Source organism: Myxocyprinus asiaticus, chromosome 4 (assembly GCF_019703515.2).
Source record: "Myxocyprinus asiaticus isolate MX2 ecotype Aquarium Trade chromosome 4, UBuf_Myxa_2, whole genome shotgun sequence".
NCBI classification, from domain to species: Eukaryota; Metazoa; Chordata; class Actinopteri; order Cypriniformes; family Catostomidae; genus Myxocyprinus; species Myxocyprinus asiaticus.
In genome coordinates this window covers 39392702-39405602 of record NC_059347.1, presented here as the reverse complement: position 1 = coordinate 39405602, position 12901 = coordinate 39392702, and the positions used below count along the sequence as shown (strand labels likewise).

The 12901-nt window shown below is 38.5% G+C and overlaps 1 protein-coding gene across 1 annotated transcript; it reads left to right on the top strand.

Moving 5' to 3' along the window:
* The first annotated feature begins 4037 nt into the window (after positions 1-4037).
* LOC127439421 (tripartite motif-containing protein 16-like) lies at positions 4038-11181 on the top strand. The gene is made up of 7 exons (XM_051695632.1): positions 4038-4686; positions 5636-5731; positions 6319-6552; positions 7067-7226; positions 7557-7613; positions 8989-9057; positions 10327-11181. The coding sequence occupies exons 1-7, from the start codon at positions 4108-4110 to the stop codon at positions 10851-10853; spliced, it is 1722 nt and encodes a 573-aa protein (XP_051551592.1). The 5' UTR covers positions 4038-4107; the 3' UTR covers positions 10854-11181.
* Positions 11182-12901: the final 1720 nt, after the last annotated feature.

Below are 12901 nucleotides of genomic sequence, written 5' to 3'. Positions count from 1 at the left end.
ATATAGATGGGAACTCCTTCAATACTGTTTAAAAAGCATCCCAGGGTAATACCTCAAGAAGTTGGTTGAGAAAATGTCAAGAGTACATGTCTGCAAATTCTAGGCAAAGGGTGACTACTTTGAAGATGCTAAAATATAACACAGTTTTGATTTATTTTGGATTTTGTTTAGTCACAACATAATTCCCATAGTTCCATTGATGTTATTCCATAGTTTTAATGACTTTACTATTATTCTAAAATGTGAATATATATATATATATATATATATATATATATATATATATATATATATATAATAAAGAATGAGTAAGTGTTTCAAAACTTTTGCCCGGTAGTGTGTGTGTGTATATATATATATATATATATATATATATATATATCCTGACCTTTTTTGCATATTGCAGTTCCATTTTGTGGCCAACTTCAGCTTATCGCAGCCCGTTCAGAATAACACTGACAGCCCACTGGGAAAATTCCCGGTTTTCCCAATGGCCAGTCCGCTCCTGCCTGCGTATGCCCTACACTACACTACTGCCACTGACACATAATAGCCAATGATCTTCCAGGGACTCCATTAGCTGATTGGCTGCAGACTCTCCTGTGCTGACAGACCGCATGTCCTGCGAAAGTCTGGATATTCTCACGAACAGTGAAAACTTTCACCTTTGCTGGCCTCTCTTGCTGTTATCTCACTTATCAGGCCTAGGTGCATTCCTGCCAACATTTTTGCTCTCAGTACTGAAACTCACAAGCCAGCAATCTTTAATTAAATGAGAAACTTTGAGATTGGCATACGTCTTTGGGAAAAATGTATGTTTGTGTTCTGGCTCTTGGATGATATGGAATAAATGACACACAAAAAACAAATAGCATGCAAATTAATGTATTTTACACATCTTACTAATGCATAAATTGGCATGAGAATGAAATATGGGGGTGGATTTACAGTCCCAGTAGAAAAGTACTAATTAGTGTTTTACCACACTAAATGTGAGCCACTGCAAACTCACTTCCACTTCCTGTTTTTTGCAACAAAGATTCCTGGAGCTTTGTCCACTGTGCTGTACAGAGGATGTATGCTCTAGTTTAGAGAGATGAGAGAGGCTAATCTAAAACAAACACTTATTTCCATCTTCTTTGAACTACAGGAATAAACACCTTTTCAGAGGAAAATGGGCCTGGCATTGCTTGAAGACTGCTGATGCATTGGCAGGGTTGGGAGGGTTACTTTTGAAATGTATTCCACTACAGATTACAGAATACATACTGTAAAATGTCATTTGTAACATATTCCGTTAGATTACTCATGGTCAGTAACGTATTCTAAATACTTTGGATTACTTCTTCAGCACTGGTAGATTTTTTCACTTGTTTTGACTATAAAAACTCTGCCAGTACAGTAAGACAAAATACACATGTTAAAATACATTCTCTGAAAAACCTAAATATCTTATGCAGTGTTGTTTCTAAAACAAGATAAATCAAATTGATCTTGTTTTAAGGATTTTTAGATATTTTTACAAGAAAACAACACAAAAATTATTATCAAGAATAAGATTTTTGCCCTAATATCAAAGGTCTTACTAGAAAAAAACAAATTATGATCCAACGTGAATTGTCTTGATAAAAAAATCGTGCCTGGTAACGTGCATGTAAAATGGCTAGAAATAGCATTTTAGCTTAGCATAAAGCTGACAATTTACACAAGGTTTATTTCTATTTCTTCTGCTCCAAACTTACTTCAAACTTACTTCTCTGTCTGCTCGTATGAATGTAACACATCATAAGAAAGTGTTTCACCGCTGTTCACATGCACATTGGATCGCATCATTTATATGTATAAATGTTTTCCATCTGAAAGGACTAAATATTAAATGAAACAAATGACAATAAAATGCAAAGAAATCTCTTCAGTAATCAAAATACATTTTGAATGTAACTGTATTCTAATTACCAATGATTTAAATTGTAACTGTAGTGGAATACAGTTACCAATATTTTGTATTTTAAATATGCAATCCCGTTACATATATTTCGTTACTCCCCAACCCTGTGCATTGGAAATTAGTCATCTAAAATAAAAATAAAAAGCTGTACTGTTGTGCACTGCTTTCTGCAGTATTGTACCATACACTATAAAAAATAATAATTTTAAAATCAAAAAAAAAAGAGAAAAAAGAGAGAGATCTCTCCAACTACATCTTAAGTGACTGGTTGCATCTACAATTTCTAGTTGGCTTAATAAAAGATCTGTAAATTTTATTGAGTTAAAAATGAGTTTAGCTGGTTCAAACTGAAATACATAACCTACCTGGAGGTGGAACAGCAGTGTAATGTTTACATTTATATAGCTGGCAGATGATTTTAATCAAAGCAACTTACATTCAAGGTATTCATTTTATCTGTATGAGTTTCCTGGGAACTGAACCCATGTCTTGATATGTTAGCACCATCATGCGCTACCAGTTGAAGTAAGGTAGACTGAATTTTTGCTTTTGGCTGTACTGCACAAATACTGATCAGAAAAAAAATAAAAGTTTGGTCAAGATTATGATCAAAGAACATAATTCAAATCAGCAATAAAATCTGACTTCCTATTAGCAAATGGGAAAAAGATCTCAATATCACAACCACTCCAAGCTTTTGGTCACAAATCTGCAAATCCACCTTTGAAATTACTAAAAATAAAAATTTACAATTAATCCAATACAAGGTTATTCACAGAATACATATCACAGAGCACAAATTGCACATCATGGGGTTTAACACATCATATATATATATATATGTACACAGTGCACACTTCAGGCAACAGACAACTACATCCACGCACTTTGGTTCTGCCCTCCAGTACATCTCTTTTGGAAAAAAACTATTGCCAAAATCTCATTAATATTGAAAATCTGCATACCACGCTCCCCAACTATTTGTGTTCTTGGTAATCATTCACAGTAAAATTTGTCTCCGGAAATCACCTCTGCATTGCTAGTAGCATTAGTTCTTGCCAAAAAAAAAAAACAAAAAAAACAAAACAATCCTTGTGAACTGGAAGAATTTTTATTATTATTATTATTTTTTTTAAGTGTGTCACTGTGGCTGGATGTCCTCTCCAAATATATGAATCAAGAATACAACTCACCACTACAGAAAAACCAAGCTGAGAAATTTCATAAGAAATTTACCCCATTTATCAAATAATTAAATCTACCGATGAGATGATGCTGTTCTCAACCTATATCACTTTCATTTTCCTGATATATAGGCATCTTTAAAATGAAATATATGTGTGTGTTCACGTTGCGTGCAATGTTTTTATTTAAAAAAAATAAATAATTTTACGTTTTGTAAATGGGTATGTACGTGAAGGTATGCTATATTACATTAGCACTTACACTACAAATTAACACCAATTCACACAAGCCAAAGCACCAACACATCACTACCAATACATTAATAAACAAAATAAAAAAAATACTAGAATTTCATCAGGTCCACTAATGGCATATTGAAGTCCCATGAAGTGTTTAACTACAATTACGTAATCAAAGACTGACTGATGACCTGGGTGTGCTCTTGCTGGGGTTGCTTGGGTACTGCGGGTTTGTCCATGATTGAGGTGCTGAGGCCTACACTCTGCGTGGAGGGCCCCTGTAGCGATTTGTGTCTATGCAATCGGGGTGGTGCCCAGCAGATATATGCATTTAAAATTTACAATCTTTCTCTTCCAAGAATATGGACCAAAAATATTGATGCGTCAACACAGGACAGAGAACAGCAGAAGTCTTTTCATTTTTCTGCAGTCTCACCTGCAACTCTCAAAAATGTTTATGCCCTGAGATAATACATTTCATTCATACCTTTCTTCTGCACTGTTATCATTTACATTGACATCTGATGATACATGTTTCTTCTTTCTCTGATTTTCTCTCTTCACCTGTGCCTCAGCCACTCCCCCATTCATTTACTGGTTTCTGCATAACCAGTTTAGCCTCCCTCCCTTTTTACTCTATATAACTTGCTGTGGTGGCACTTTAGACTCACTTTTCTTGTCTTACACACGAGCACGCGTTTCCTCTCTCGTCCAGATTTCTTTTGGGATCTAACTATGTCTTTGGACCAGGACATCTGTTACCTCTGCAAGGAGGATCTCAGGGATCCTGTTTCCATCCCATGTGGTCACATTTTCTGCTCTGTCTGTATCAAGACCTATTGGGACCATACAGACCATACTGGACAATACCTGTGTCCCCAGTGCAGGGTAACCTTCAACAAGAGGCCCAGTCCACGCCGCCTTCAGTCCTTGCGCAATTCTTCTTCAGCCCAAAGAACCTCTGATTCTTTCCCACCAGCTCCTCCATCCCCAGACTACAACTACGCAGGACCCCAAGATGTGGGATGTGACATCTGTATCGGCAAGAAGCTCAAAGCTGTCAAGACTTGTCTGATGTGTCTGGCTTCCTACTGCGAGAAGCACCTGAAGCCCCATTATGAATCAGCCACCTTCAAACGGCACAAGCTGGTTGATGAGATTGGACACCTGGATCGACAGATCTGCCCTCAGCACCAGAAAGGTCTGGAGCTCTACTGTCGCACAGATCAGATGTGTATCTGTGTGTTGTGTACGGTGAAGGAGCACAAGGGCCACGACATGGTGTCTGCTGAACAGGAAAGAGCAGAAATGCAGGTAAGACTCTTCAGTGATTCCATAAAGGAGGGGTGTGTCTGTCTATCATCATGTGCATCTCCTGCATTGCAACAGTGCCATTGTGATCATATTTTTAACATTGACAATATTATGCTGGTTCATCTGTTATGACAACAGATGACAGCATGATAATTTTCTGGCAGAACTAACATTATCAAGAACTATTAAACCTCCCTGCTGAAAAAAATAAATAAATAAAAATAAGAGATATATTGCTAAAACCAGCCTAAGATGGTTGGCTGGTCTTAGTCGGTCACCCTGCCTGGCCAGGCTGGTCATTTGGCTGGAATTACAGGGATATTTGGCATTTTTTTTAGCTGGTCAGGCTGGGAGACCAGCTTAAACCATCTTAAACCAGCTAAGCCCAGCAAACACGCTTAGGATAGTTTTAAGCTGTTTCTTTCCAGCTGGGCTTTCACCTCATGTATGCATGTGTTCCTTTCCATTAATAAAAAAGTGACATTCACAGAATATTTGTAGAACATACTAGATTAAGCACAATTAAACATGACCATTTAACATAAAACACACTGTTGAAAAGTACTAATATTTGCCAACCCCCCTAAAACAAACATGGCCATTGAGTGATCTCCACCCAGAAAGGGGATAAGGAAGAGGTCTATGCTGTAGTACTGGTGAGGGAGGGGTTTCATTATGAACAGCAAAGAAAACCAGCCATCATTCTAAATACACACATTACAAAGTTGGGTTTTAGTGTAAAAAATGAAGCAATGTTTCAGCAAACAAACCTGTCAGTTTACATATTAATAATATTACTGATATAGGAATAAATAAAGATATTAAGAACACAAGGAGTTATATAAAATTTAAAAAAGGATTATATTGTTATGTGGAAGTTGCTATAATTACAGCATACCTTGATCACTACACCTAATTGGAATCAATTTGTTGTTTAAATTCTCCATAGCAACGGTTGGGCGCCACACAGGCTGAGATCCAGGAGAAGATCCACGATAGAGTGAAACAAATGGAGGAATTGAAACAGGCTGTTGATGCACTTAAGGTTTGTATGGGAGAGTGACAGGACATTGTGGTGTTGCAGAAGGATTCCATCCTCAAATTTAGAACAGAATCAAACAGAATATAGCAGGGCTTGTGGAAATTGTTGTAGGTGCAACTTAATGTAACATACATGTGGCAGTGTGTGAAAGTGCTAGGTTTAAATGTATAATTTACAATATCCAATACAATACAAAATACCATACCAAATAATGTACAATATGCAAGTTGCAATACAGTGCAGACAGATTATAGATGGGGAGAATATGGGAGGCCTCAGATAAGACTGACAGATCAGGATGAGCTTCAAATGAGCTGGAGTGGCAGTGTTATGTAAAGTAAACATGGATTATACAGGACAATATGGTTATTTTGGGAGTCATATGTAATATAATAGGTAGACAAGAATATGATGTTGAAATTATTGGTATTATTGATTATTGATCTGCCATAGTGCATCCTAATCTTAGCCAGAAAGAAGCTCTGGAACTTTTTGTAAATAGATGTGTGTATAAAATATGTAAGGTTAAGCAGAATGAAATGTAACAAATGACAGTAGATATATAATAATGATTGCAATTGTTTCTCCAGAGCTCAGCACAACGGGCCTTGCAGGAGAGTGAAAAGCTGTTCGGTGACATGCTTCGTTCCATTGAAAGAATGCAACAGGAAATGACCAAACTCATCTCAACCAATAAGAAAGCAGCACTGAACACTGCTGAGGGTCACATGGATCGTCTGGGGCAAGAAATCACTGACCTGAAGAGGAGAGACAATGAGCTAACACAACTCTCTCGCACTGAGGACCACATCCACTTCATCCAGGTGAAAACAGAGTCTGCTGAACAAATAACACGGAGCACAACCAGTGACGTAAACATCATGTGGATAGAATTTACAAGTTGCAATATAACTTGTTGATAAGATCAGCATTACTGTCATCAGCATAATATTGTGTTTTGAATACTGGTCCCCCGACATGCTTTAATTATGGTGTCCCTACCAGGCTTCTAACTAGCATAACCAGCAAGCCATCATTGGTCAACTGATCAAAAAGTACATGCTAGTTGACTAAGATGGCTATGCTAACCAGCATAAACAAGCTTGGAACAGCATGGAAATTCTTGCTGGTCTGAGCTGGTCTTTTCAGCAGGGCAAAATTAATTTGATTATCGATCTACCATACCACAGTTCATCAAATAAAATACTATTCAGAATGATCTTTATCTCCCATCTCACCTAATTTTAACAAAACAGTAAAAACTTCCCTATAGCCATCTTACTTCTACAAAACAGTAAAAACTAAGTGGGAAATAGATTCTTTCGTTTTTCATTGCAGAGTTACCACATGCTGCTTGCCCAGACTGATGCCGAGGAGTTGCCCTCTGTTACTGTGAATCCCTACTTCTCCTTTGGGGCTGTCACCAAGACTGTCTCTGAGATGAAGCAACATCTAAATGAATTCAGCAATGAAGAGCTGGTCAAGGTGGCAAAGACAGGTATGGTACTCAGCTTCAAAAGCCATGCTGGTCGACCAGCTTCAACAGTTAGGTTTTGCTGGTGAACCGCTTTCATGACAGCATGGCTCAACCAGCTAGACCAGCACCAAACAAGCACTCATCAAGCTAAACCAGGCTGGAAAGCTATGCTGGTCTTTAAACAGACTTATAGCTGCTGTCATTGCTTTTTGTATCATAATTCTGAAATGCAGTATGTAGTCTCCTTTTGTCCCATGAGAATTTTTAAACAAATCATGCTGCTGTCTCATTTATTATGGCTCTTCTTAACTGTTAATCTGACTTCTCTCATAACTCTCAATTCTTTTCCAGTGAACAAAATGCCATTCTGTCAACTAGAGGACAGTAAGAAGAAAAGGACTATGAAGTGTAAGTTAATGAAAATGCTAAATTTCAGCTTCCCTGCTGTTTGCTTTGTGCAAAATAGCTGGAATTTTGGAATGGCATTTGTCAAAAGCCAATATCAGGGTCCAAGAAATTCTTGACTGGTTGCTAAGCAATGATCTGAAGACCAACATCACATTAAAGTTATAGTTCACCCCAAAATGAAAATTCTCTCATCATTTATTCACCCTCATCCCATCCCAGATGTGTATGACTTTCTTTCTTTTGCTGAATATCTCAGCTCTGTAGGTCCATACAATGCAAGTGAATGGTGACCAAAACTTTAAAGCTCCAGAAAGGATAAAGGAAGCATAAAAGAAATGCATACAACTCCAGTGGTTAAATCGATGTCTTCTGAAGCGATCTAAACAGTTTTGGGTGATAACAGACCAAAATCTAACTCCTTGTTCATTATAAATCTTGACATTTGCACTCTCCTTGGCGATCATGATTTCAAGCTTGATTACACTTCCTAGCGCCATCTAGCACTCTGTGCATGTGTCAAGCACTAGGAAGTGTAATCGAGCTTGAAATCATGATCGTGCCTTGAGACTGCATTGGCAAGAGAAGTACAGTGAAAAAGTAGTTACATTTTGGTTTGTTCTCACCCAAAGCCAATTGGATTGCTTCAAAACACATGGATTAAACCACTGGAGTAGTATGCATTATTTATGCTGCCTTTATGTGCTTTTTGGAGATTAAAAGTTCTGGCCACCATTTACTAGCATTGTACAGTATGGACCTCTAAAAAGCTTTGTTTGTGTTCCGCAGAAGAAAGAAAGTCATACACATCTGGGATGGCATGAGGGTGAGTAAATGATGAGAGAATTTTCAGTTTTTGGTGAAGTATCCCTTTAAATGCATATTTATAAGATAATCTCCTCTATCAAGTGCACACAAATTAAACTGTTAAATGTAATTGTATCCCTGCCAACCATCCAGAAAGTACCTAGAGATCCCTCCTTCATTTTTCTCAGTGAGATAATCTGTTTGTTATGAAAGATGAGATTAAAGGTCTCATCATCTGTGGATGTTACTGCTTAGAATAATTAGATGATTAGATATTTGGTCATCATTCTGAGATAAGCATGCTAATGTTTAAAGGGATAGTGTGACATACTTTCTTCAGTGGAACACAAAAGGAGATATTAACGACAGCCTTAGTCACCATTCACTTTGATTCTGAGGGGGGAAAAAGATGCAATGAAAGTGAATTAGGCTGAGGCTGTCATTCTGCCTTACATCTCCTTTTGTGTTCCACAGAAGAAGGAAAGTCAAAGGGGTTTTGTAATAACATGAGGGTGAGTACATTATGACAGAATTTTCGAGCTAAAAGCTTCTCTTTTTATTATTTCTCTAGCTGATGATGTTGTTGATGTGTACAAGACTCCAAGCAGCACTCCCCGGACAAGAGACGAGTTTCTCCAGTGTAAGTTTATCTATGTATTTCATCCAAGAATATCCTTTTTGCATGTATACCTATGACCAGAGGGCATTGTTGTATATATAACATTGACATCACATGATAAAAAGTTCAAGGTCAGTTGAATTCTCACTTCTTGTGACAATTAATAAAAAACAGTTCATCATTTTTTTTACTTGCATCAAACATGCTGGCTTTTATCTTGGTAGAAGTCATGCTCTTATGGGAGTAGTCTAACATCATTCCTCAGATACTGAGTTTATGTTCAGTCATATCATAAGAACAGACTTAGTCTGCTTGGTGAGTGGGTGTATGAGTGATTCATGATAACTATCAGTGTTCAAACCTTTGGACATCTAATCTTCTCTTCTTACAACAGCTGTGGTCTTTTATAGGACAAAACACACCACACATAGTACAGTAAATATGTCAGGATAACAAGTAATTATGCAGAGTGAAGGTGTTTAGAGGTACAGTACATAGAGAAATATATAGCGTGTTTAGTCAGTCATAAATATGTATCGGCCCTTTCGGTCCTCTAGATCAGAGACGTTCACGCCCTTCAGAGAGAAGTTCTGGCAGAAACCACCTCCAAATTTCCAACCAGTTCTGAGAGCCAATGTGCTGACTCAACCACTAGGCAGGTGATTTTTTATCCTGAAATCACTTATCATGCATGTTGTACATCAAGAATGCTGATCTAGGATCAGGTTTGGTGAAGTGTGTATTTGGAGACTACTTGTAATAATTAGCAGAACTGTTCCCAGATCAGGAATCCGAGCCTAAGATAAACTTAAGATAAGCATGCAGTGGCGTCCACCTGTCTTGTCAAATACCACAGACATTGGTTTGTTTCTCTGTAGACACTATCTGACTGCTAACATGCTTTATTTGGCCTTCAGTTCTTGATTTGCTATTTACAATTAATGATAGGGCTCAAAACCCAGCTGACTTCTTAATTTGGTGGTCTCTGTGTTTGAAGCTAGGTTTGTCCCATGCGTTAACTTGACCTGTGCACATTTCCATGTCAATGCGCTACAATATCTCTACAATAAGCACCAGGATGCTGTGTACATGTACATGCTGTACATAAAGATACTTACATGTAAAGTGGTTGTACACATGGGTAGGGAATTCACTGTGAGAAGAGGTGTTATCATAACTTATTCATTAAACAGATAGTTCAACACTACTTCTCTTTGTCTTTACACATATACAGTACATTTACGTTTATTTGTTTGTACATTTAAGTTTATTTTCTTGTTTATTTTAAAGATGCCTGCCAGCTAACTCTGGACCCCAACACAGCATACAGACAGCTCTACCTCTCCCGAAGCAACAGGAAAGCAACTTTGAAGAGAGACCCTCAGTCTTACAATGACAGCAACCAGAGATTTGACTGCTTGCCCCAGGTCTTGTGCAAAGAGGCTCTCTCAGGAGGTGCCTACTACTGGGAGGTGGAGTGGAGTGGAGAGGGAGCCTCCATGGGTGTCACCTATAAAGGCATCAAGAGGACAGGTTACGGGGACTCTGCTCGTATTGGCTACAACCGCAAGTCCTGGAGTCTCTTCTGCTCTGACACCAGCTACTCTGCCCGACACAACAAAGACCAGCTTGAGATTAACGTACCCTACTCTTCCCGTATCGGGGTTTTCCTGGACTGCTCAGGAGGCACTCTTTCCTACTACAATGTGTCAGAGTCCATGTCACTTATTCATCAGTTTAAAGCCTCTTTCAGTGAGCCGGTCTATCCCGGCTTCTGGGTGTGGTATGAGTCTGCCATTACTATCAGTCAGCTGTAGATTAACAATGGGACAATTCTAGCTGTATTTAATATTTTTTTGTAAGGAATGCATATTATAGTTTGCTAGTTTTAAACTATGATATATTATAAAGGCCTAATCTGTTAAAAATATAAGCATTGTGAAAAATCTTATAAGTCCTAGCCAAAATAATGTAAAATCTTTAATATAATTTTGTGTCTATCTTTGTGTTTGTAGTTAAATGTTCATGAAAGTTAACCAGGTTCAGAAAAGCTATTTACAGTATATATTAACATTTTGCATAGTTTTTTGTTTTTGTATTTTTTGGTGTGCATAAATGGCAACATAAACAAATACTGCTTTCAAACTGTCGTTGAAACATTTATTTTGACATATGATATATTTATATATATATATATTATACAAGATGTTATATTTATGACCCACAGACAATGTATAGATGCAGACAGGAGTACTATGATAACGTATCTTCTTAGATATACTGCAAGAGCGACCTCTGCTGGTTGCAAGCATAACAGGCCCCACAATTCTAGTGAATGTACGAGGAGCACTCCAGTAATAGTATGTATGTATAGTGTACACAGTAATCCATAGATAATACAACACTTGATACACTGCTGGAAAACATGGATACTCTATCCAAAATATTCATAGAGCATTATTTATTCCCTTTCACACATACAGCCTTTCCTGCATTTTTCAGGTTAGAAGTCATGTGTGAACATGACTTTTTTTTTTAATACTGGTATACTTTGCTCTCTGGCAATGAGTTGTATCATTACCTATATCATTCCAAATGGATGGTATGTGTGAACAGCACATGTGGAACATTTACCAGTAAAGGCAACCCAACAACAATTTTCCACCTGGACACCTGGTGCCACACTCTAATCAGCTAATTAACTCAAAACACCTGCAAAGGCCTTTAAATGGTCTCTCAGTCTAGTTCTGTATGCTACACAATCATGGGGAAGACTGCTGACTTGACAGTTGTCCAAAAGACGACCACTGACACGTTGCACAAGGAGGGCAAGACACAAAAGGTCATTGCAAAAGAGGCTGGCTGTTCACAGAGCTCTGTGTCCAAGCACATTAATAGAGAGGCGAAGGGAAGGAAAAGATGTGGTAGAAAAAGTGTACAAGCAATAGGGATAACCGCACCCTGGAGAGGATTGTGAAACAAAACCCATTCAAAAATGTGGGGGAGATTCACAAAGAGTGGACTGCAGCTGGAGTCAGTGCTTCAAGAACCACTACGCACAGACGTATGCAAGACATGGGTTTCAGCTGTCGCATTCCTTGTGTCAAGCCACTCTTGAACAACAGACAGCGTCAGAAGCGTCTCGCCTGGGCTAAAGACAAAAAGGACTGGACTGCTGCTGAGTGGTCCAAAGTTATGTTCTCTGATGAAAGTAAATTTTGCATTTCCTTTGCAAATCAGGGTCCCAGAGTTTGGAGGAAGAGAGGAGAGGCACACAATCCATGTTGCTTGAGGTCCAGTGTAAAGTTTCCACAGTCAGTGATGGTTTGGGGTGCCATGTCATCTGCTGGTGTTGGTCCACTGTGTTTTCTGAGGTCCACGGTCAACGCAGCCGTTTCCGTATACCAGGAAGTTTTAGAGCACTTCGTGCTTCCTGCTGCTGACCAACTTTATGGAGATGCAGATTTCATTTTCCAACAGGACTTGGCACCTGCACACAGTGCCAAAGCAACCAGTATCTGGTTTAAGGACCATGGTATCCCTGTTCTTAATTGGCCAGCAAACTCGCCTGACCTTCACCCCATAGAAAATCTGTGGGGTATTGTGAAGAGGAAGATGCGATATGCCAGACCCAACAATGCAGAAGAGCTGAAGGCCACTATCAGAGCAACCTGGGCTCTCATAACACCTGAGCAGTGCCACAGACTGATCGACTCCATGCCACGCCACATTGCTGCAGTAATTCAGGCAAAAGCAGCCCCAACTAAGTATTGAGTGCTGTACATGCTCATACTTTTCATGTTCATAGTTTTCAGTTGGCCAAGATTTCTAAAAATCCTTTCTTTGTATTGGTCATAAGTAATAT